Source organism: Acromyrmex echinatior, chromosome 13, assembly GCF_024713525.1.
Source record: "Acromyrmex echinatior isolate Ae372 chromosome 13, ASM2471352v2, whole genome shotgun sequence".
Lineage (NCBI taxonomy): Eukaryota > Metazoa > Arthropoda > Insecta > Hymenoptera > Formicidae > Acromyrmex > Acromyrmex echinatior.
In genome coordinates, this window is record NC_141864.1 from 5,457,725 (window position 1) to 5,483,107 (window position 25,383).

A 25,383-nucleotide genomic window follows, 5' to 3' on the forward strand; every position below is an offset into this window, starting at 1 on the left:
ATGAATTACAATACACGAAGGAGAATTTTTTCTTAGAATTTATCCTGAAAATATGATAGTGGGACAATATTGTATTTCGAAGAATTTTATGTAAATTTCTCTCATTCATTAATAAAACTATAATAAAATATAAAATAAGTTTGATTATAAAAATCTGTAAAATATTGTATTGTATCACAATTACCATGTTTTACCATGTTTTAAATTAAAAAAATTCTCTCCGTGTATGACTAATCTACTTCTGCAAGAATCCCCTTGTAATTACAATAATTACTATTACCAAATATTTCTCGCGAGTCAAGTCTGAAGATTGCATGAGAAAGGGAAGTCCCTTGACGCAAAGTGTATCTTGTAAATGCAAACCACATCACGGTATAGTAATTTGAGTTTACAAAGCAAGCGAATTTAATCGGGGTGTCCGCCCACGCGTCGACAATGGAACTCGTAACTCTCGGGTGAAGGACGCCGTTCTTTCCCATTTGATGGGATTACCAGTCGACAGGACGGAACCGCTTCACGGAGCATTTGACAATGGCAGGCCAAGCATTCGCCGTGACCGTGGCGGCGCCTCGAAACGCAAGGGAGCAGGGATTAAGAGGAGTACTATCATTGTTCACTCACGACACCGAAGCCCTAGACACTTGGCTACCGTAAAGGGGGAATATTTTTATCCGTATCTTTAATTCCGTACGTGTCCCCCTGAATTCCCTCGACGGTCCATTCAACAACGAAATTCTACGCTCGACGGTTGACTGAACGAACCCAGTTCAAAATTATCCATAAATCTTGATAAACCGTGTGGGAATTTATATGCACGAACGAAAGAATGATGCTGAAAGGCGTCCAGACGGCGTTTTACGTACCACTCAGGTTGAGACGATGGGCGTTCTCACGATTTGGACAAGTAATAAAAATCAGGCCTGCGATCACATGGTTTTATTGCTTGATCAAACATTAAGGCCGTCCATGATTTCTTAATAATAAAGAATCGCTTCGAATATCATCAGATCATAAATATTTCGTCGTATTAATAATACGACGTCGTTACTAGCGCGTTTACGATTTCTGCCGAAACATGCATAAATCATCACTAAGGCGAAGGTTGCAATTTTATTTTAATAACTCATGATGTTTATTAAGAGGAACCAGAGAACCGCGCGAAAGATTACTGTGAGATACATATTATTGCCAATTAAAGGAGTAACAAATATGTTTTATTCGATTATGAGAATTTAGTGAATATAATTTTATATTGCATGATAATAAATAATTTTGTAACGCACAAGAAAACTCATTTATCTTTTTATCGTGTATTTATGTCATACTTTTGTAAGTAATAAGATAAATGAATATGATAACTGTTCCTATTAATGTACCTTTTAGCCAATTTGCTTATTAAATATTAAATATTGAATATTATTAATTATATTATTAATTATTAAATATTGTAGCTTTAATTTTATCTGCTTGCAATCAATATCGGTTTTTCAACTACTTCTTTTTCTTATAATATTTCTTTAATCTAAAAAATGTTAATACTTTATAATGCTTTTGACAAAAATAAACAGAAATCATGTTTTGTCCCTATTAATGAGTCTTCTAAGCGGCGATGATCCTATTAATGTGCCCTCAATTTATGTGCCTATCCACATTTAACTCATTTTAACATATAGTTACTAAAACAGGTAATAAATTTAAGCTAATTGTTTATGTTAATATTACATAAATCATTATTTCAATTATATTTATTTCAAAGTATATTCATAACACAACGTTCTCAGCTCTTATACAGGACACAAGCTTAACTTATACAAAGCTTATACAGGACACACTACAAGCATAGTGACAAGCTTAAAATCTTGCGGTATGTATTAATGGATTCACATAAATTCCTCATATTTTTCAAAAAATATTTAAAATACTTTAATACTTAAAAAATAAAATATTATCTTCAGGATATCGTATGCTAGTTTTCTTTATGACTTATCGAAATACAAAAGCTAATAGAGACAAGCAAGTAATTGGGACAATTGGGACTCTAGAGAATAAAAGAGAATGTTAATTAAACCGATTTTGTTATATATATTTATGAATTTCATTTGGCCAAACAGATTTTTGCGTTAGTAATTTTATTATTAGAGATTGTACTTTATATATATTTTTTTAAATTTTTATATTAATTATGAAATTTAAAAGTAAATTATTTTTATTTTATTTGTTTTATCTTATCCATTTGTTTATGTAACGTTTTCCAATGCAACTAATTTTTTTATTTTTCTTCTTTTCTTTTAATGTCGTACATGACAATTTAATAATATGGGAAATGTGATGTGAAAGAAGTGACTCGCAATTCGTGATTGTCGCGAAGTATTTACGTTGCGTATGTGTTATTGCTTACGGCGGATGAACATATTGGGTTACAAATTTCTGCTGAGGGAATGTTCAAAGTACAAAATGCTTCTCGTGCCACAAGGTGCTGAGCCTGGACATACTTACGTATATTCGATACAATTGTGAAATGTTAATTTAGAATAAGGCTGAATCAGCAAATAGAAAAATAGTTGTGAGGTGATTATTTTTTTTATTGAAATGCTTTGCTTGAGAGACCACGTTGTCTATTAAAAAAGAAAATTAAACAAGAATATGCCTATATGTATATTAACTTGTTCATTAATAAATGGCTAAAGCAATAAATTTATACTTTACTTGAGTAATTTAATTGCAGTAAAGAGGAAACTAGAACACTGATTATATTTATCCATAAAAGCATTTTATCTTGACTTAAATTTTCGATGTTCTAAAAGTTTTTATCTTCTCGCGTATAATTTCTCGTATTATATACCCACATTTATCAAAAATATGAAATATACAACAAAAGCACTTTGATTGTCGTTTTTAATGAAATTCTCTATTATATTCTTTTTTTTTTGAGTTTAAGATTAATTGCTGCGGTTTGCTCGTATATCTATAACTGGAGATTTAAAATCTTTGCAACTGACAGGAGGAAGAGAGAGAAAATTATGAATCATAAATTACATTGTACAATTTATCGGATTGTAATGTTATATGTATACTTTAATGATATTATACAGTATATTCATAAAGTATTGTCTTACTTATAAAATAATCAAATTAAACCTGTTTGATTGCGATCATTTAATTGATTTAATTGATCAGAGGAATGTATTGATAACGTTAATACTTCGAATAAATGTATTTATGTACATATTTTATAATAATTAAACATTACATGCAAAATTATTTGAATTCATTCTTAGCCAAATTAATTGTTATTTATTTTTAAACGAATAAACTTTTTTTCAAATAAGAATTACTCCAATAAGCCAAAAATTAATTATATAAATTATTCGAGCTTCTTTTTGTTACATTAGCCAATCTAATTCTTCACGTCTTTAATGACAAAAGGATTTCGCGCGGGAAAACGCGTCTCACATCCATTCGCTATGTTATTTCGCGCACGACTTTACTCTCAAGTGAGCAGCGCAAGTGTGCATTACACATACGCGTATAATCGTGCGTAAGATTACGATGTTCCCTCCATCGTCGGCGGCAGCTTCACTTACGGGATCGCGAAGTGAATCCTGAGGCGCGTGACGAATCGCTCGACACCGCGTCATCGCGACGTATCACGAGGCGTGGAACACCGGCATACACAGTACGCACTCTCTCTTACACACCGTGATATTTATTGTCTCAAACGGAAATAAAAATAATGCGAGTGTATATACGGCATCGGCCGCCTGTGACATCAGCCCCTCAATCAATCCGTTTTGCATGATGATGCATGAAGCGCATTCGGCGAACATCGCAAGAGGACACTTATCTGGGTGTGGACGCGACGAACGTTGCCCATATAAATCCTTTCGCCAGCACCGTAGAATCTCGATTATCTGAACGGTTTAACGGTACGTTCGATCCTTCGCATTACGCTCACTTAAATATTTAATTCTGACCGTATGTAGAGGAAAGTTGCACACATTATATTATAAAAGAGGATTACCTATTTTTTGTTCATGATTTTTTTTGTTTTTTGTAATAATGACATATAATACATAAGATGATCTCAAAATTAATGAATCGAAATATCATATTGCACAAAAAGTTTTCGAAAAAAATAACTTAAAAAAAGTGTTTGTCATATTTTTGTTTCGAATATAGTAGTTTTGGGATATAAACTGTAAAACTGACTAATTACAGATTACGGTTAAACGGCTGTCGATTTGGACCGTTTAACCATAATTATAATTTGTCAGTTTTGAACCTTTAGATTTAAAAAATTTTTTGAGACAAAAAGCAGCAAATAATTTTTTAACTTTTATTTTGAAAACTTTTATTTTTCTTTCTATGGTATTTTGATCCACGAATTTTTGTAAATAATTATTTGCGTTAAAATATAATTTGAAAAAAGTTGATCATTTAAACATTATCATTGTTCGCTGTCAATTTGATTAAAATAAAGATATAATGTAAATCTTGCGATAGTTGTTCTCGCATGTATTTCTCTGCCTAGAACTCGTATTAATGAAATGAATGCGCATCTTTTAAGCGAACTATTCCAGATCGCAATCGATTTCTAACAAGGCTATCGATAATTCTATGCAAATATTGCAATGCGAAGGTCATATTTTATTTTCTTTCTTGCAACTAGTTTCGATTCGCGATTAAATGATATATGTTTGTGAATTTGAAAATCAATTAAATTAATCGTAAAGTAATTAAACTAATTAACTGAAATGACGTCATTAGGTAATCTAGAATTAAGTTGATTTTATAAACTGATAATTAAAAAATTTATTATATTACAATATGTTTATCAGCTGACGTCAATGTATATATTATACATATACTATATTAATATTTATGTGTTTACAGATTAATTAATATATATTGCTTAATCTGTACTATCGAAAATATAAATATATTTTTAAAAAATTATCAACTTTTTGACATTTTAAAAAAGGAAGAGTTATATACGAAATTAAACAATGACCATCAACAATAATAAATTTAATTTTGTTGATTATAACAAACGATTATGATTAATTTTAGAATAGGAAGAGTTACAAACGAAATTAAACAATAACCGTCAACAATAATATATTTAATCCTTAATTATAACAAACGATTATGATTAATTTTAGAAAATAAAAAATACATTTGTTCCAATTTATACAATTATCTTTATTAATTCTTATAATGTAATTTCTTTTTTGCAGATTGATCGAATTTAAGCGGTAAACCTTACTATACAATCCTGCTATTTAAACGCGACCGGTAAATTTTCTTGCGGGCAAACCACTTTAGTACATTACTGTAATCGAGTACGAGTCGAGACAATAAATTCGCATAAATATAAATGATGATTATGGGTCTACTTACGATATTGTGCGTCGCTTAGATCCGCGTACATCATACTAAGTATATCAAGAAAATTGCATGTTTTCTTTCGATTATATATTGTCACGAACTGAAACAAATTTATGTCAATCTCGGAGTATTGCAATTTATACTTTTTTATTACATTATATAATTATATAATATTAATGCACTCAGTAAAGAAATTATCTGTTATTACAGTTATTTCTAATAATCCCGGCACTTTTACAAAATGAGTCTATGAAGATAACGCTGAGAGATTCTCAACAATGATATATCGTTATAGTTGCGGATATCCTGATATATCCCTACATGCGTTTACCATTGCAATAACTGCGCCCTTGTCTTTTTACGATATATCGCGGTGGATCTCGCAGAGATTTGCTGAGAGAAAGACGAGTAGGCACAAAGATCCCATGCAAATTGTCAGTGTGAAAAACTTGAAACACCATGAACGTAACTCGCAGAGTTCGAAATATAACGCTTCTGCGATAAAATAGTATCCGACCGATTCGTGCGTTCAATGCTTTTAATAAATTCGTATCACAGAATACGATTCCATTTGTTGTATACGATCGCTAGTCCGTATCTCGCACATTTTAATGTATTTATAAACTTGTGTATTAGATTAATGAAATTTCCATTATTGGTAATGTTTTTATTATTCTATCGGAAAATTGTTTTTTTTTTTTAGTTTTTCTTGTAATAAGAAGAATGAAAAATAAGAGGACATTTTTCTTTGAATTTTAATTTATTATAAGTTTTATATTGTATTGAAATTTTTGTTTCAACAATTTATTTCAAAAAGTGTAACTGTTTTTAATTAATATGTTACGTATTAAGAAATAAGCATAATAAACACAGATATCAAACGTTTATGCTACAATTCATAGTTGGTGTGCAAGCTGTGTTTTATTTAGATTATAAATATTTATTTTCATTAAAATGATAGATAGCGCATCTCAATGAGACATTTTCGGCCGCGCAAAGTGTTTCTAGATCACGTTCGACTTTGGTTACCGTTTTGCAGCTATGTTTAGATCACGTTCAGCTGGCGACGATAAACTAGGTCGGATTAGCGCATTTCCTTGTGCGAGTTCTTTAGTTTATCAAAAAAAGACTGTTGTCTTTTCTTTTCTCATGCATTTCATAATTTCCTTTAGGATTTATTATCCTTTTGCCATGCGTCAAACATGAAAATATTATAATTATGAATATTTTATAAAATTTTTATGTAATAATATCATATCTATTTGATATTTGTTGCATATTATATTGCAACAGGCGACGCGTATTTATTATTTATTGAACTGAGAAATCTGCAATTTAATTATAACATATTGTAATCTTTTATTACATCTTGAATATAAATATCATATCCAATTAATTAAAATCCATTATTTACTGATAATATTTATTTAGATCAAGTATTGAAAATTATATGTTTGTATGTATGATAATCTGAATATCAAAGCTATAAAGTTACATGACAAATTTACATGACATTATACTGTAGCGTGATAATCCAAATTGGTTGCTAAATTCATCACGATTAGTGTGACATCAATAACAAATATGATAATAATAATAATTAATGCTATTTCTATGATAAAGGCAACTCGAAAATATTTTATTTTACCTTCATATTTTTGTAAATTATCTCAGCAAAGTAAATTTCACTGTCTAGTTATTCAAAGAGTCGGGTATCTTTCGCACACAAGTAATGAGTTGTCCGAATAACTTGAATGCTTGTAACCGGATTTCGCAGATAAACGGATTTTCCGCATACATAGCAATTCATTGCGTCGCATTACGCACGTTTCATCTCACGGTGATTAAATTACATTTGCATTACCTTGACATCAACCGTTACATGCTGGCTCTTCAAAATTATACACAAAATTGAAGCAGTTAAGCAATCAAAGCGATCATTCCAATAAATTATCAATGGGATTATTTTATTTGTTGTATAAATAACGTATCTCTTTAATTTTCTTCAGATGGGGCGATTACTCATGTGGATGCACTTCTCGCTGTTAATCGTGCTATTAGCATCGGTGCAGAAAACTACAGCATGCAGCTGTGCACAGGCCCATCCTCAAACCAAGTTTTGTGAATCAGATTTTGGTAATTTCACGGTCACTAATATGTTCCAGTTCTTGATATCATATATAATATATTACATAGCGCAAAAAATATAAATTGAAATTTTAATAAATATTTCAATTCTAATTTTATTCAAATATTACATTATTTTTTAACGAATTGTATTAATATCTTATTTTTGTCTATATATAATAATTTTAATGACTGGAATATTAAATATTCAACTTTGTGTAATACTTTATAATGTATTTTATAACCTTTTTAACTTAATAACTTTATAATATGTTTTATAATTTTCTATAATAATTGTATAAGTTTTACGTATCTTAGATATACTGATATATGGCCAATGTATTACAATTTTCTATAAAATCATGCGACTATTACGCGTTAAATAACAGCGAAAATCACTTTCCAATCTTTGTAAAAGTCTTTGGCCACAGTTAATGACGTTCTTCTGTCACAGTCGTCGTGGTGAGGGTGAAAAAGATTCTCCCCGTCAACGACTATGAGATCGCTTACAAGGTCAAGATAAACAGGGTGTTCAAGGTGCGTATTATTGTGCTGGCGAAACGTTACCGCGCGTAGAAAGACGTTCGTCGTGTTCATCGCGAAATGCAATCTATGCTTAACCTTACGCCTCTGCTTCTTCCTCCCGCAGTCGAACCCAAATGCCGACATGGCACTGATGCAGAACCTTTTACGGACACCATCCACGGACTCGATGTGCGGAGTGACACTGAACGTCGGCGACACGTACGTTCTAAACGGAAGAATCGTCTCGGGAAAAGCACTCATATCGAACTGCGGACTCTCGATAAGATGGGCCGAAACGACTACTAGGCAACGCAAGGGATTGAGACAGCTCTATCAACAGGGTTGTGTGTGTGATGTAAGTGGATTATATCTTATCTGTCGTCACTTCAAATGTATTCCTTCGATTATTAATTTCTTAATATTTTGAAGAATATACTAGTATAAAAATTTTAATCAGAGGATATCACAAGATATTCTGTCTAACGTCTGTTAGATATTGAAGGAACAATAATCCAATTTCTTGAGTTAAATAATATTTTGTTTTGTTTTAACTTTCGTATATGTCAAAATGCAAATCAATCTATTTCTGTGATTAAATTGCTTAGCTTGTCAAAGCAAACAATGTCCATGAACAAAAGCATGTTAACATATGCTCTTAATAAGTAATTAACTTAATTTTAGTGTTTAGTACATTTAATTATTTAACACCATTGTTTTAATTAATGCCTATGATATATTGAATATGAACTTATAGAATCTGAATAGGAACCTATAAAAATCATAGGAAAATATATACGTATTGAGTAGGAGTAGAAATTGCAGTGGCAACTAATAAATAATCTAAATAGAAATAATTAAAAATAATTCAACTGGATATAATTTGAAGTTATGAATTTAACAGTTTAAATGAATTTAACAATGTTTTAGAATTTTATTACTGATGAGGATTATCGTAATAATTAATAATATTGCTTTTCTCACGATATATTACGTTGTTTGATTATAGCCATAACTAGAATCAAATTTATCGTACATTTGGAAATTAGAGAGAATAGAATTTTTAATAAATACATCGAAGTACGAATTCAGTGTACATTGAACAGGAACTTATAAATCATACGCAAAATCAAATATTTTTTCAACTGATTCCGCGAAACCAATGCAACTCGCTGCGTGAAAGATTTAAGGCAATGAATCACATACGCTGTAAATCTCGGTCGATTTTATACAGTCGAGAATGCTTCTCAAAAATGGAGTGTCCTAAAAATACGCGACCAAAGAACTGCGCAGATATTTGTGCATTTGTTCAATCACTGCTGATTTATGCGTGACGCGAGTTTACGCGGCTAAGAATACGAGATCGTAAGGAAGAGCGCGGAAAAAAAATGGCCTGGTTTTTGTATCGCAGATTCTGTACACACACTGGAGGCGCAAGGGTGCCGTGCTAGAGTCCAGCGGCGGAAAAAATTGTCTGTGGGAAAGTACACCAGGCCCTCAGGATTGCCAAGAAAGATATGGCGTATGCATGGCGTCATTCAGCGGCTGCTCCTGGGTTCCCTCAGTCCCGTACAAGAATTGTATTAAGGAGTATCAGCGTAAACGCGAGCAGCAAAGGTCGCGAGAACCTTAGTTAGGCACTTTTGTGCTCCACTCGTGTCCTCGTGCGATGGGAAGCGACAGAATTTTTCGTTCGTAAAATGATGCGACGTGTCTGCCAGACAATTTGATGACGGACGCGCCGCATAATCAAATGAAAAACGATGAAATATAGCGATGTGGTATGGCGGTAGTTTAATGGAAAGCTGCATGTTTGCAGCGCGTATAAATGCAAGAGACCTGAACTTCTGCTATGTATTATTCGGAATAATTAAGTAATATGATAGTTTATTAATGAGTTACCGCATACGTAGATGCGTGAGGCAAAAGAGAATCCCCATACTTTAATAATAAATAGTTTCATTAATCGTTAAAAGCAATAATATTCTGCTTTGTAAATTGCCTTTATATTTTTAGTAGTGTTTCGAATAAAATCGGATTTATCTAAAAATGGCAATGCGTTAGGTTTTTGAAACTGAAAAGTAGGACAGGTGAGCTTTACTTGTGACAGATGCAACTGTATGTATGTTTGTTAACGATGTCATTACTTTTTGAGCTAATTTTTATATAGATTTCGATAGTGGACAGAAACAATTGTATTGAAAAACCGATATTATACAGTTTTAAGAATCGTCTATCGTCTGTTAAATTATTCGTGACTTAGATTCGATATCGTAGTAACAGCATTGGCTAATTTTATCCTATAGTTTACAATGGCAGTTTAACTCGTTTAACACATTGTGGCTATATCACAAACAGAAGAAGTATTAGTTAATTATTGGTTGATCTAACCGACGTGTGGTGGAATCGACCCTTAATTATTCAATTATTATTAACGAGGAGTAAGTTTGCATCGCTCAGATATTTTGAAACGCGTGGATATATTATATGGATTTCATCGCTGAAATATATATGAGCGACTACTTTCACGATTATTCTCTCACTCTTAACGAGTTGTATATATATATATTATGTATTGTTTATGTATATTATGTATCATTAAATTATTCCAATTATCGTTGTATGTAGTCTTAGATAGTAAGTATTTAGTCGTTAAAAGTTCACTCGTACTTTATTATACTTCATAATATGTTATGCGCATTTTAAGTTTAAATTAAATCATAATCTATGTATACATTTGTTATTTACATTCATTATTATTCATAGTTCAGAAATTATTTAATCTGATGAAAACATTGAATATGCGAATCTATAATCTTATAAATATATGTAGAAGGTTTTAATGTCGTAAAAATACATTTATTGTTTTTACTTTACTAATAATATATTGTTTACTAATAATATATTGTTCTATATATCTATAAATATATAGTTTCATTAACGTTAAGTAAAAGCAATTTATGTAGATCGAAATTCAGAATATAAAATACAAAGAATGCTAAAGATTTCTATGTATGTGTACTTTCGAATGAAAAAATATCTATTTTTTACATATAAACGTTTTATTTAGTTTAGCTCTTAATTGTGGTATTTTTGTAAGTGTTATGTGACATGTAGAATAAAAATAAATGAAAACAATTGTTCTTATATGCATGTCCTCATTATAATACATCATATATCATTCTAATGATGATTTAAAAATTTCTTGTTTTTTAAACATGAAAAAATGAAAATTTTAAATATGTTAATTGACTTCACTTACCATTTCGCGATGATTGGGATAATAACTCTGTTCAATCAGGGGGAAGTTGTCTTTACCTAAACGGCGCTGTAGTCCCAGCAGGTGAGCAAATACCCAAGGTTTGTCCTATTTCATAGAATACGATAGCAATTACTGAAAGGTTCACTTATATGTGCATATATGTAAGAAAGATATATATATATATATATATAAAACACAAAATCGATACATCACATGTGAAGAGCCTCATACAACATATATATTTACGCATACAACATGTATATTAAAATTTTTATCATCCTATTTAATATATATAAAATTAATTAATATGTATATCAAAACATTATTTTATTTTTATTAGTATTAAAAATTTTTTTAATTTAACCTGTATTAAAAATATAGAAATTAAATAGGATGATGATAAAAATTTTAATGTACATATGTGTATATATATATATATATATATATATATATGTGTGTGTATGTGTGTGTGTGTAAATATATTAACGTATATTTGTTAAAGATTTTTACTTATTTGTAGATGACTGAAATTATAATATAATATTCTTAATAAGCTTTATTTTCTTTATTATGTTTTGTAAATAATAATTAGAGAGTTTATAAAAACGATAATTCTATCGTAATAATACATTACCTGAAAGTTGTAAATTGCTGTGAGATTATTAACGCTAGGTACACCGCCATACATCAGACCAAGAAGAAGATTCTTATAATCTTCTCCAGCATCTCGTAGATTTTGACGTATCAATACGAAATCAGGTTTGAACGATCTGACAACAAATAATAATAAGTGCTGTATCCGTTGCTTGATATTGGTTTAATATTTTAAATAATAAGTTTACTTCTGTCTCATTACGTTATTATATTTAACGTTCTATTTAAAATAATTTTTTTAAAAGTTTTTTATACATTATGTACAATATTAACGTTTTAAATTTTTTAAATTATTATTTTAATTTATTTCTGAATAATTTAATTTCGTATTGTTTAGGAGAAACGCAGAGTAATATTATACTGTTAAAGTAATATTAAATTATAAAAGTTACGTTAAACTATTTAAATCATGCATTTTAGTTTAACGCAGAGGATCAATAAAATGGGATGCAGAAACTATTCTCAAAAAAGTTCCATGCTCCAATTTCATCTTACCGAATAACTTTGGTCCCGTTACGATAGACAGCCATGGACACTACGGTGCCCGCCTCGCTTGCCGTCAGGGACAGTTCTCGAAATTCCGCCTGCTCCACACGAATTTCATAATCACCATGCAATCTGCGTCCCCGGAAGTATTTGCTCCAGTCGGTATTCTGGTCATCGATCACCAGCAAAGTAAAGCATCGGTCCTTGCTGTATGACGAGCCTCTGGTCGCGCCAGATACCGCCGCTCCCAAAATAGAAGCACCCTACGCATCATTTTAGCTGTCACATACTGTGACATTCTCGGCTTGCAACATATCCGACCAAACGGAAGATTGATTATAATTAACTTTTCTATGAATGGCAGAAAAATGCTTTTGGGAAAGCCAGATTTAAAGGTTTCGAAAACACAGAACTAATAGAGAGATATTAAAAGAGATATTTTAGGATATTACTTATTTAATCAGGATTATTAATAACTAAATTAATTATTAAATAATTATAAATGAAAATTAGATCGATAAGAATAAATCAAATAATAGAGAGGATCCCGTTTTTGAAACGCATTTTAATATAATATTAATATTCATATTTGCTTTGACTGAAAATAGGATTTTTCCTATTATTTAATTAGTTATTAATAATCCTGTCTCTTGTTCGTTTCAATAACGTTTAAGCGACGAAATTACTTCTCATTAATGAAAAATTACTTCTCATTAAATCTGATTCTGTTAGACCGAAATTGTCGGATAAATTTAAATAAGGAAAATGGGAATGAAATTGACTTGCCTGGTCGCGAGCGGCACCGGTTAAGCTCTGTACCCGTTGGAGCAAACTCTCCCGTGTCTTCGCCGGCGAGGATGGTGCGCTAGTGGTCCGCGAGCCAGGTCTCAGGTTGAGACTGAGATCGCCGCCGGCGATGGGCTGCGGCGGTCCCTGGGGTGGAACACCCGGGATCGGCGGGTGGGTTGGCAGCGATATCGGGCCCGGTTGGGATTGCAGGGGTCGATCCGGCACTGCTTGATACGGCTGAGACGAATCCTGCCGGCCCACGGTGGCCATCCCAGGATCCGCGTTGGGCTCATCATCGAGCTCCGAGCTTAGGTCCCCTGACGAGAACCTGGAAGACAAGCTATGGTGGTCGTCGTGACAGTGACAATCGGTCGGCAGGCCGCGCACTGACGCTGTCGTGTCTGACTGCGTTAAATGCACATCGATCACAGCCATTTGGTGCTGATGGAATGACGAGCATGGAGATGACGTCGGCAATGAGACTGGGCGGTCGCTAATCGGCCGGCGCTGCATGCGTGCTGCGGATCTTACGTCTATTTCGATTGCAAAGTAGACGGTCACGGCGTGTTCAGGTCAAAGCATATTTGTTTCTTTTTTCTTCATCCATTAGATGGTAATCTCTTTTTTGCTCAAATCATTTGTTGCGCGTCAAATAAAATGAGCAACCTATATTGCGAACAATGCCTATAAGACATCCGCACGAAACTACGTTGTTGCACATTTACATCATCGATTTACATTACGTATAATATGGTTATACGTAACAGCGAGATTTACGTCATAAATATAAAGCAAGAGATGAAAGACGCGATATCGCTGATGAAGGAGGAAAGGTAGCGTTATGTTAACGTTGCCGGGTAAAGCAACGTTAGCGCGATGGCTTGATATCATGGCGTGCGTCCAGGCTGCTGCATTTGGGGCAATGCTGGAAGCGGTATTTTTAACGAGCCACATGCACATGTCCATATTTGTCGAACACGAAGGACTTGAAATTATTAATAAGAACATTAAGGTACGATGTTTGAATTCTCTCTGACAATAACGTAGAGTGTACTTTCAAATAAGCGGAGGTTCCCAAATATCTCGATATGATCTCTTTTGATATTTAAAACTCTCCCTTTGCAATCGATTAACAGTATTTTAAGAATTAATTTTATAGGATTTTATAGAATCAATTTTATAGAATTTTTAGTATTTCAAGAATTAATTTTATAGGATTTAATAGGATCAATTTTATAGGATTTTTAAGAATTAATTTTATAGGATCGAAGTTTCGATACGTAAATATAAAAAAAGTAAAGAAAAATCTCTTTTAGCTTTCTATTATACCAACATTGCTTTATATACTTATAGATAAAAAAATATAAAGAGTATTTTATTAAAAGTATATTTTCATGTTTATGCAAATGTATAGGTTTAACGGAAATCCTCATAAATGATTTCGCAGATTAGTGTGGGAACCTTCGCATCGAGTTCAGCAATCCTAATTTTCAACCTTGAAAGTTTGACATGTTGTTGCTTGCTTAATGGCCGACTCAGGTAAGCACTCGTGTCCGGCTAATTAGACAGAGGAATCTATTTTCTCTTCACGGGCGCACTATGGGAGCCGCCGAGAGCGTGCAGAATATTGAGGTATTGCGCACATTGTTTTAAAGGCCGATCATTATCATGCACACGCCAGTGTGCGTAAATTGACTCCATATAAGAGGTACTCATAAAAACAGGATTTAGCTCAGTAATGTGATACATAAGTTCTCATCAAGTATATACCTTTCAACAACGTATTCACTCTCAGCAGCAGGTAGAGCGACGTTTCGGTCGAAATATTTCCATGCTGGATTTTAATTATAGGAATCTCTGGACCTCGTCCGATAACACACGACTAGTAATTACGTTAAAAGTGCATTAAAGCGCGCAATATAATGAGAATATAGAGCGCTATTCGCAATTATAAGTTATTGCTACATTTATACGCAGTAACGAAACAAAGAAATAAGATTAAGTCACGTAAATTGCTTATTTTCATACGTAAAAAACGTTTTCTGAGTATTGAGAGATGTGTATTGTCTCAAGTTCATTACCGATCCCATGCGTTCTAGAAATATTCCATAAAATCAATCCGAGATTGGCGGACGCAATACAATACAAAATACAAAAAATGCATCGCATTTCGTTTCATGCAGATTCAAGATTCGGACTGACATTTTTCAATATGCTTGCGTCAATAAAATTACGGAAAGTATACAGAAGATGACTTTAATCCTTTGGGCATATATAAACATTCACAGCACCGTAGATTAAATCCACAAAATTAATAAACGCAAGATGAAATGTCAGTCCTACAGATCTGATGTACCAACGACTCACCTCCGTTTCAGGTAGTTGACATTCGAGGTGAAGGACTGACGAAAACTGGAGAATGAAATGTTGCCGGGTGATGGAGCTGTACCACAGTACTTGGCGCAACCGCCGCGGCCGGTAATCTTGATGGTTACACCGAGCTCGTTGCTGCGACGAAACGGCTCCCGGTTTCGTTGTTCGGACCGTTAGCGATCTAGAAGATAACCCGTTTCAATTCTTTGTCGTGGCGATGATCCTTGCACTGCTGACGATGCAACGTCGTCGCGACGCGCGAAATAGGTCGTTCGTTGTGGGTCGATAGATCCCAGATCGATGGGATGGGTTTTCTTTGCTTGATGCGTCGCGGGATAAATTTCAACGTAAGGTAATCCGAAAGGAAAGGATGAAATAAGAGGAGGTGAGGAAGGAGAAAATAAACAATCCAAGTTGAAATCTGCAAATAGAAGAAAGAAAAGGATTTAAATGCCGAGTAATTGAATCAATTATACTCGTAATTATTATAGACGCTACGTTTGTCTTAGCACCGAGGCATTACTGTGTCTCCTGAGTCTTATTCATTTATTCTTAAATAAGACTAATTGTATAAATAGTTGTATAAGCAGGCAGTTGTATTATTTGGATCTATTGAATAAATTAGAACGCGGTATTTTTTATTTTAAATAATGATATTATTTATACAATAATTATTATTAATTTTTTATACTTTTTATATTATTTTTTCTATATTTGAAAAAATAAACATATGTAGAATTTTTATTTAATTTCAAAATATATATTTTATAATTTGACAATAAAATTAAATTTTATTTCTATTCTGTAATATTTTCGGATTATTCAAAGCGAATTAATTATTTTTTTAAATACGAAAGTTCGACACTTTTAATATAATTCAATTCTACAAGGTAATATACCTGAGTGCTGATATATATAATACCTGGGTTCTTTATAACGCTGAGAAATTTCTTTTTGATTCTAGTGGCTTAAACGAAATGACCTATTTCTGCAATAAACGATACACTTTTATTGTACAAGACATCTTTTCGTAATTGGGTTCTCTCGTGTATCGGAAATAATAAGCTAGGATTATAAAATCCACTCATGATTCTGTTACTTTCTTTATGTTATGCTTTGTGAATGTTTGTGCACATTATGATATTAACAGCTTATGATATCAAAAATATGACGAGATTTATTTTTTTATAAATGCTTAAGCTCAGACATTCGCGGAAATATGAAAGAAATCCAGTAAAATTTCACGTAAAATTCATAGGGTAGATAAAAAGCATATTTTAAACAGTTTAAAACATTAAACAGTTTAAAACATTATTAATTGATATTTTTAATATGTTTTAAACATGTATTTTATAACACTGTTTAAAGTATATTTGAAGCATTAAAAACATATTTAAGAAGAAACATAATGATTTATTCTTAAAAAAAAAAAAAAAAAAAACATTAGTCCTTGCCAAAAACCCCTGAAAATTCAATAGAATAAATACAACTCTTCCAATGGTATCTTACTTTAATTTTAAAAATCCCTTTTTAAATTCTCTAATAGTTTTATGATAAAAAATTGCTGCTGTTAAATCGAGATATAAAGAATATTTCGAAATCACGTATTATGCATTAAAAGGGAAGCGTTACGGATGTAACCGGTGTGACCAATGACTCATAATATAAGGCTCATGAAAATCGATAGTCGAGGCGCGATTTTGCTTGGAATTTCAGAAATGTTTCATGGCATCGCGCGAGTACACCAGCATTTATGTATTCTTGGAACGTACGCGCGGCACGGAAACACTACTTCTATGACTTGCTTCGTCGATCGTATCATCGGGTAGAGCGCACCTTTTCTTGAAGAGCTCTCGCGGGATAATTCTATGCTCATCGCGGGAAAAGAAACGTCGAGGAAGCAATGATACATTCCGACCGTTAATATTTGTTTCTTCCGTACTTCTCCGATAATAGGGAAAACATGCACGATTCGCAGAACTGGTGAAGTTCGCGTGTATCTCCGACATTCAACTTTCTTGAAGTGTTACTCGAGAAGAGAAATCTCCCGATTCGATTTGATAATCAAACAAACAACTTGCAGAATGTTCTCACTTATTTTATTCTTCAGTTTCATGTTTCACATCAAACTGAGAATAAAATGATTGTTTCTTTGTACATCGAAACATTTCCTAGAGATTCTATTATGTAATATCAATTTTTTTTTAAATTTATTAAAACACTATAATATATTCATTTAAACATAATTTATTTAAACTCTATAATATAAATGCATTTTTAGCATTTTAAAATTAAACTTAACTAAATTGGGATTTAAAGAAAGAAGGGGTTAAGAAATATTTAAAAGTATACGATGAGTGATGAGTTTCCATCAAGATCTTGCGAAGAGAAAATTCTAAATTTATCATAGAGCTTGCAGGTGAATGAATATCTGGGTCGTAAGCATTTCATATTTCATTCCGAGGCCATTCTTTAAAGTCTAAATTCAAATCTTCGAATTTTATCATGCTATAGTGATTTTAAGCTGCTTCGCCTTCGCGTTTGTTGCTTCAGGAAATTCAAATCGTGCGAGCGTATAATTTAAGTAAAATTATAGAGAGGCAAATCCAATGAATCAATGAGAAATAAAATTATTCTACTTGTACCAATTTCCATGTGATAGTATTTCGGAAGTTTCGCGGGTTAGTGTAAGGCATTGCATAGAATTATCCTTGCGCCGCGAATAGCACCTACCTATTAGACCGCGAAGTGGTAAACGAGTTATAGAGCCATTACGTGTTGATGAGTTACGCCTGTGGATACAGCTCATCGAGCATTTTACACGCACAATACCGCTGCATGCATCGAATTCCTATAATGACTATGTTACATACAATCAAGAAAGTCACAACAATAGCCTGGTATGTGTGTTAATAGATGATAAGTTACCTGATACAAAGTTTTGTGCAGTTAAAAGTCTGAATTAGAATTGTGACGCTTTAATTATAAAATAAAGTATGGCTTCAGAAATTGAGGTATATTCAATTGTTATTCCAGTATATGTGGAAAAATAATCGATAAATGTATAAAAAAAAAAGTATGAGCATAAAGTATAACTTCCTCTGACAGATATCGAAAAAAGTAAGGAGGGAAATAAAATATTGATCCTATAATATTATTATCGATTGAAAGCAAGAATGATGATTATTCGTTCATATTTCCTAACGACGCTCGAGAAACATAAATAATAATCCTCTGTAATGTTTTGAAGGATCACTCATTGTTAGCAAGTAGTATGTAACTGTGTGTGTAATTTTACAGGTGTTAATACAGATATCCCAGCAACACCGGCTGTACAAATAATTATACTCCAATCCTATTCCGATACATTTAACCACCATTAAATGACAGATGGTGTAAGGATCGATACACCCGGCTTACCGAGGGTCTGTCCACTCAGACAAAATCGTTGAAATTCAACGGGAGACTTATCGAATGATAATCAAATAGTAAACTCTTGATTCAATTAAAATATTGAAGCATCTCTACGTTAAATTAGGAGAATATATTAATAGAAAATTTACCGTAGCGTAATAATATAAGCATTAATGGGGATAAATGCCGAATCATGAATTTACATTAATGATGATCGAATATCTCAAAATATTCGTGTTAAAGTTAGCGCAAATGTTGCTCTGTGCGTCACTGATATAAATTATATATTACGTATCTTCATAATTCCAAATGCAACGGATTACGGATATTGTACTTCCAGTGATGTTTGAACTCACGCAATTACGAAGATTAGATCTTATTTAAAAGATTACTGCGTTTTGCTTTTAATCTCCGCATCTGACTCACTTTGGAATCTTAATGAAATTCCTGCATGTTATCTTTCGATATATCTATCATATATTTTGCTCGGATTGAGATAAAATAAAATGTTACAAGAAATTGCGTAACAGAAGAATCCGCTAATCCGTGTATAATATATTAAACTGAAGAATGCAATCACTACAGTTATCGAATTTTTATTACAGTACTTTTCAAGACTAATCAATAAATTCTTATAATCTAAAATAGATAACAATCAGGTTTTTTTTTAATTAACGCTTTTCGATCGCATTTATTATGTATCGTAATTGATGTAATACGATAATGTATTGACATTTATATGAAGATAGATTATTGTGCATACAAGATTAACGACCGAATTCATTAATATAAATTAAGTTCATCAACCTCACTTTGTTCAAAAGATGGAAAATTCTAGGCTTAGTAAAAGCACTTCTGGGTTTAATTTCTATATCGTGATTCATGATCCGAACCTACGATGTTAAAGATCGTTACTTTTAATCACTTTTATTGTATAGATAAATTCCCACTTATTATTACTAGAATATTCTAATAAGAAATAGATAAAATCCTCGTAAAAGAATATATTTAAGCATATAAAAAGAAAGAAGCGCTATCGCACAAAAGAATATTCTCGTTTATGCTGATCGTAAGATTCATCTCAGCGACCATGACTGAAACTTCGCAAGAAAATACCTCTTTATTAACGTCACGACAAAAAGAAGGATAGAAAGAGATTCACTAAAGAGAACTGGAATGTAAATTAAAATTCGTTCAACAAAAAAAAAATCAATGAAGATGCCTCTTTGTAAAACGCACGCATTCGCCATTACTTTTTCGTTTCCCGAAACTCGATGTGTCACCCCTGCTAAAATTATCGCACTCGTTTCTCGTTTTCTCCGACTATCCCGACTATTTATGACTGAACATCGATTGTACCCCATCCAAACGAGACATCGGAAGACAACGGAATTTTGCGCAATGGACGTAAATCCGAAAACTGCACTACGCGTATCAAAATACATACACCTCCATTCAAGCAGATAATGATCTCATTTATCAACGACCGCCCACACGTCGCTTGTCCTCGCCGTCAATACGAGCGAGTATAAACTTACCTTGGTGATCTCTCGCTACGCAAAGACGTTAATTCGAGCTTTTGCTAGATAAAGCAATTTGCTGGAGTATTCGATTGAGCTGATTCGTTATTGTTATAAAGCCCGCGACGCTACTCCCACAACGTTATTCCAACAACGTTATCTGCGTGTCTCATCGACAGCCCTATCGAGCGACTATCGAGAGCGACGTTGAAACTACCCCGAGAGAGGAATCGAAACTACCCCGCTCGGCGAAGACAACCGTCACGTGAAGGTGGTGCGCGCCACCAGCCTGTCACCTTGCGTACTCTAGAAGCGGCTAGAACCGGCAAAGTGCTTTTACGAGAAGGCGTGTTCTGAGGAAATCGCGATTTCACGTGGAATCACCATTTCTCACCTGGATCGACCTTCTTACGAAGCACGGAATTGAAAATCTCACCAAACATGCGACTCTTAAACTATAACCACTTACCTGTGTCGCGTGCGTGTACTACCCACTAGTTTGCCGATGAAGCAGTGAAGCTCGGCGGAGAATCGCGAGGGTGTCGCCCGGAGGGCTACCCTGATCGATACGCCGGCGCTTGCGCAACCCCTTATCATCTACCAACCCCCTCGCGTCCCTCGTGGAGCTCCCTCGCGCAACTCGTCGCCGGCTCCGCGCGAGAAGAATAGCATAGGTAGGAGAAAATAAAAAAAAGGAAGCAGCCCTCGCCTGCCTGTTGGTATTTGCACGAGATTGTTCGGTGCATGTCAAACACGGTTCGCCTACTTGCCGACTGGAGATGAAACTTGCTTTACGTGCTCTCGGAACCCTCCCGACAAATACGACCTTTGCGCCATTAAGAGCCACCCTCTGAAAAACGAGAGGGCGATTTTCGTAGCGGAAATATTATGATTATATTTGGAAACTTGCGAAACGATTGAATGATGAATAGTTCTTTTTTAAAAGGACGAAAATCAAATTCCCGAAGAATGTGGGCGAATGTTTGTCGAGATTGAATACAACCCCCGGATGTTATTAAGAACGCGAAGTGTAAGATCGTCCCTTGTGAGATGGTTCTATCGAGGGGACGTTATATGAAGCTTGAGGCAAAACCCATCAGCAACAATAAACTCTTTGCAATATTGATGCATCTATCGGAGTTTTTATTGAAAAGTTTCTTATTGAAAAAGTCGACGTTGAAGAATAGCTAAACTTATATCTTATATTATTAAAAAATATTTATTAAATAAAAGATAATACGGTTTATTTTAAATGAGTATATTTTACATATTTTAAAAATATGTAATCGAGAGATGCTTGGAGATATCTTTTAGACATCTTATACTATGTGCAATATATAGCAATATTCTATTGTTTATTAAACACACTTGAGTGAAAAATATTTGATCAAGGCGGCGCTTCGTGTCTAATAATATTTCTTGTGAATTTTTACAGTATCTAGTTCAAGCAAATCGAATATGGCATTTTTCATTCAGGTTTAATCGATTTTCACTTAATATTCTATTATTTATTAAATTGCATGATTATTACAAGAACTTACATAAAAACATCTCTTAAATAATATATAATACGATTTATTTCAAGCAAGTAAAAATTAATATAGCGAGTAAAAGTAAGTATCAATTAAAAAATACTTACAGATATCTTTGTGCTATATGTAACATGCAGCAATATTCTGTGACCTACTATTTATTAAATTGTACTATTATTACAAGATAACGTCGATATTATTTTACATATAATGTATATAACTATGTTCATATCTTTGTCAGATCATCAATAAGAGACTATATTTGGCACTGAAGAATGTGTCAAGGTGATGTCATAAAGAATATAAAATTTTTATAAATATTTTATAAGATTTCTACGGATATATATATATACATATATAAAGCGAGGAAGTCCTATATAACGCATTCACTTTATTTGCATTTAAAGAAGCATAACCGAGACTCCCCCGTTCATTTCAAAGAAACTTCAATCAATACGCGACAAAGAATTCCTCCTCGAACTTCTCGACAGTCTCGAACGGATGTAGATGAAAGAGCAATAAGAAGACTTGACTGTCAAATTTCTTGTCTCGTTGCCAATAATCCGATAAAAAATATTGCGGATATGAAATATCGTTGTAATAAGTGTACTTTATTTTTTCAAATCAACGTATTAAGTAACTTCTTTTATATCCAAATATCCGAATACAATACTAACAAGATATTAAGATTAATTAAAGTATTAATATATACTTATTATGCATAAAACATTAAAATATGAAAAAAATAAAAAGGAACATAGAATTATTATTAAAATTATTACTAAACTATACAATATTTTTTTAATTGTCTTTATAAATAAAAAATATATTATGATATACAATTGATAAATAAGAATTACTAGTTATGGATTCTCGAAATAAAAATAATGTAGAAAAATAGACAAATGAGAATTCGGTACGGTACTTAATGCACAATCATTGATTATATGTATATATAAATTGTATTTGACTTACTGTACATTCGAACGTTTCGATCAACCTCTTGGGGTCATCCTCAGCAAAATCAATAACGAAAAAATAAAGTTTCCACCCTCCTGTGTATCAGATGAATCTCTACTCAGCTGCGTACTTCCAAAAGTTTCACCAATGTTCAAAACCGGTGATGAGAATGGAAAAACATATACCTGAAGAATAGGAACGTGAAATAACAATTTTATTACAAAATTATTACAAAATTAACAATTGAAAATAAATAAAATTATTGTCACGATATAAAATAATTTAAGTTAATACTAATTTAACTAAATCAATATCTTGCTGTTAATATAAAACTGTTATTATAAAACAATCAATATTATAAAGTTCAAAGTTAAAATAATATATTATGTTTTCTACTAAAAGATCTATTATTATGTACATATTATATACGTTTTTCTTTGAAGTCAGAGGAAAACAATAATTATAATCGACGTTTCTCATTTACAGCTGTTGATGTCTGCATATACCTATTAGGTGTTGGAATTAATTCGTAGCGTTTTTTAATGAAAGAATGTTATTTATTTCACATGAGCATTAAAAAATACATTAATGAAAGTACTTCCCATCACTTGTAAAACGCTACGAATTAATTCCAACACCTAATATAAATGTCGCTTCAATTTCAGACTTTAGATACAATATCTGTCATCGCAGATCAAGATGTATCATACATTACTCGTGAATGATTACAAGCCGCTTCTATTGTCTGTTATATGAAGTCTTTGTCTGCATTGTGACGTCTTAAGCATGGCTTTGACGATAGATTAAAGAATCTGTGAAAGCGAAACATACAAAACCATGAATAATAAATCGAATGCATCCAAACCTCCCAAAATATTACAATGTAGATTCTTTAAAAAATAAAGTCGAGTATTATTTTTGAAACTGATAGGCGCACTTTCAAAGATCCGCACCTCTCCTTTAATCACGATAGATCGAACCAGTCTAGGTCGACCTGCACGGGTCGTTTATTATAATTTTTGAGTCTCTTCGAACCGGTTTCAGTAGTTGTTGCCAGTACATCAACGCTGTTATATGTTTTTTTGTTTATTATTTCTGGTATTTTTGAATCATTTTAGATATCTGAATTTTATTATCCTAAATTTGTCTGATTTATATTTAGTCAATCAGGCGGTTCAATATGTAAGTATTCTTGGAATAAAACCTGAGAGAAGGCGAAGGTAATATGTATAAAAATACGAATAGCAGTTAGATTAAGATTAATTAAAATTCTTATCTCTCTATCGATAAATTAATAATTATTTAAATAGTCGTTGTTAGTCGCTTTGAAAGTTCTTCAGATATAAAAAGCAGTAGTAGATTTAGACAGAAGTCTACGAAGTCCAGGCTTAGGAACGCTCCTAAGAACCAAACTTAAAATCAATTTTATATTTGTGTAGGATTATCAGTTGTGCAATGTTCGCCAGTATGGCACCTTGAAGTAGTACTTTGACATATAAAACTAAAATCTTGATATTTTGAAAAAGTGATACTGATAAAAAGCGATTATATTTATTAATTTAATGTTATATTATTAATTCATTAGGGTAAGGAGTAACAATATAGGTGTAAAATAATTGTGAAAAGTGTATTATTAGGAAAATATACGAATTGTCACAAGATATAGGAAAAAGATTACTATTTTTGCATAAAAATTCTAGAATAGTAATCAGAAGTAGAATTAAAAATTAAGGTTGTAATATGTAGAGTAAGAAGCATTTGCAGGTGTAGGATAAAAAAAATAATAAATTGTATTTAGATAAAAGTAATAAATTGAGGATGGATTCTAGTTAGCCAATAATTATAAGGTATGGTTGAATATGTGTGGTCGAGTAAAATCAAATCAAATTCCTTGTTGATAGGTAAGCCAAGTACAATATCTTCTTCTTCTATTATTACGTTATTTTAATTATTATTTTATTATTTTACAATTTTCAACGACGAGCAAGCGATTTAGCGATTAGATTTACGAATATTTATGATCGTAAGTACTGCAAAAATTATTAAACGTAAAGCAATATGAAGTTTTGAATAACTCCATTTGAGTGAGTAAGTGTTATTATCAGTATCATCTTTTTTTTTGTTGTTTTCATGATGCTGTTTAATTATCTCGACTATTAGATAATTATCTAAAAATGCTGTCTAGTGAATACAAGTTACATGTAACGTATCTGTTAGTTGTAATTTTCCAGTCATAATAATATAATTCAATACAATTCAATATAATTCAAACATAACACTCGTATTATATATATATCTTACTTATTATATAAAATATATTAGGTATGTTTCGTTCGAGCTGCAATTAACATGCGTT

The 25,383-nt window shown here is 32.3% G+C and overlaps 2 protein-coding genes across 8 annotated transcripts in view; one reads left to right on the plus strand and one right to left on the minus strand.

The window, feature by feature from the left end:
* Timp (Tissue inhibitor of metalloproteases) overlaps nt 1-11,182 on the plus strand; it is a 163,389-nt gene extending 152,207 nt beyond the window's left edge. For all 5 annotated transcript variants that reach the window (XM_011064225.2, XM_087412840.1, XM_011064224.2 and 2 more), the window contains 4 exons: nt 7,398-7,524; nt 7,970-8,052; nt 8,165-8,395; nt 9,449-11,182. In XM_011064225.2, the coding sequence (XP_011062527.2) occupies nt 7,398-7,524; nt 7,970-8,052; nt 8,165-8,395; nt 9,449-9,670 (663 nt within the window). In that variant the 3' untranslated portion in view covers nt 9,671-11,182. The remainder of the gene's footprint in view (nt 1-7,397; nt 7,525-7,969; nt 8,053-8,164; nt 8,396-9,448) is intronic.
* Syn (synapsin) overlaps nt 1-21,120 on the minus strand; it is a 64,718-nt gene extending 43,598 nt beyond the window's left edge. The window contains exons 1-6 of one of the 3 annotated variants that reach the window (XM_087412836.1): nt 21,005-21,120; nt 15,596-16,022; nt 13,226-13,556; nt 12,449-12,702; nt 11,934-12,069; nt 11,300-11,404 (exon numbers count right to left, since the gene is read on the minus strand). In XM_087412836.1, the coding sequence (XP_087268962.1) occupies nt 11,300-11,404; nt 11,934-12,069; nt 12,449-12,702; nt 13,226-13,498 (768 nt within the window). In that variant the 5' untranslated portion in view covers nt 13,499-13,556; nt 15,596-16,022; nt 21,005-21,120. Of the gene's footprint in view, nt 1-11,299; nt 11,405-11,933; nt 12,070-12,448; nt 12,703-13,225; nt 13,569-15,595; nt 16,023-20,553; nt 20,777-21,004 lie in introns of those variants that run through there. The other 2 variants (XM_011064228.2, XM_087412837.1) reach the window with 2 other exon arrangements.
* Between the last annotated feature and the right edge of the window lie 4,263 nt (nt 21,121-25,383).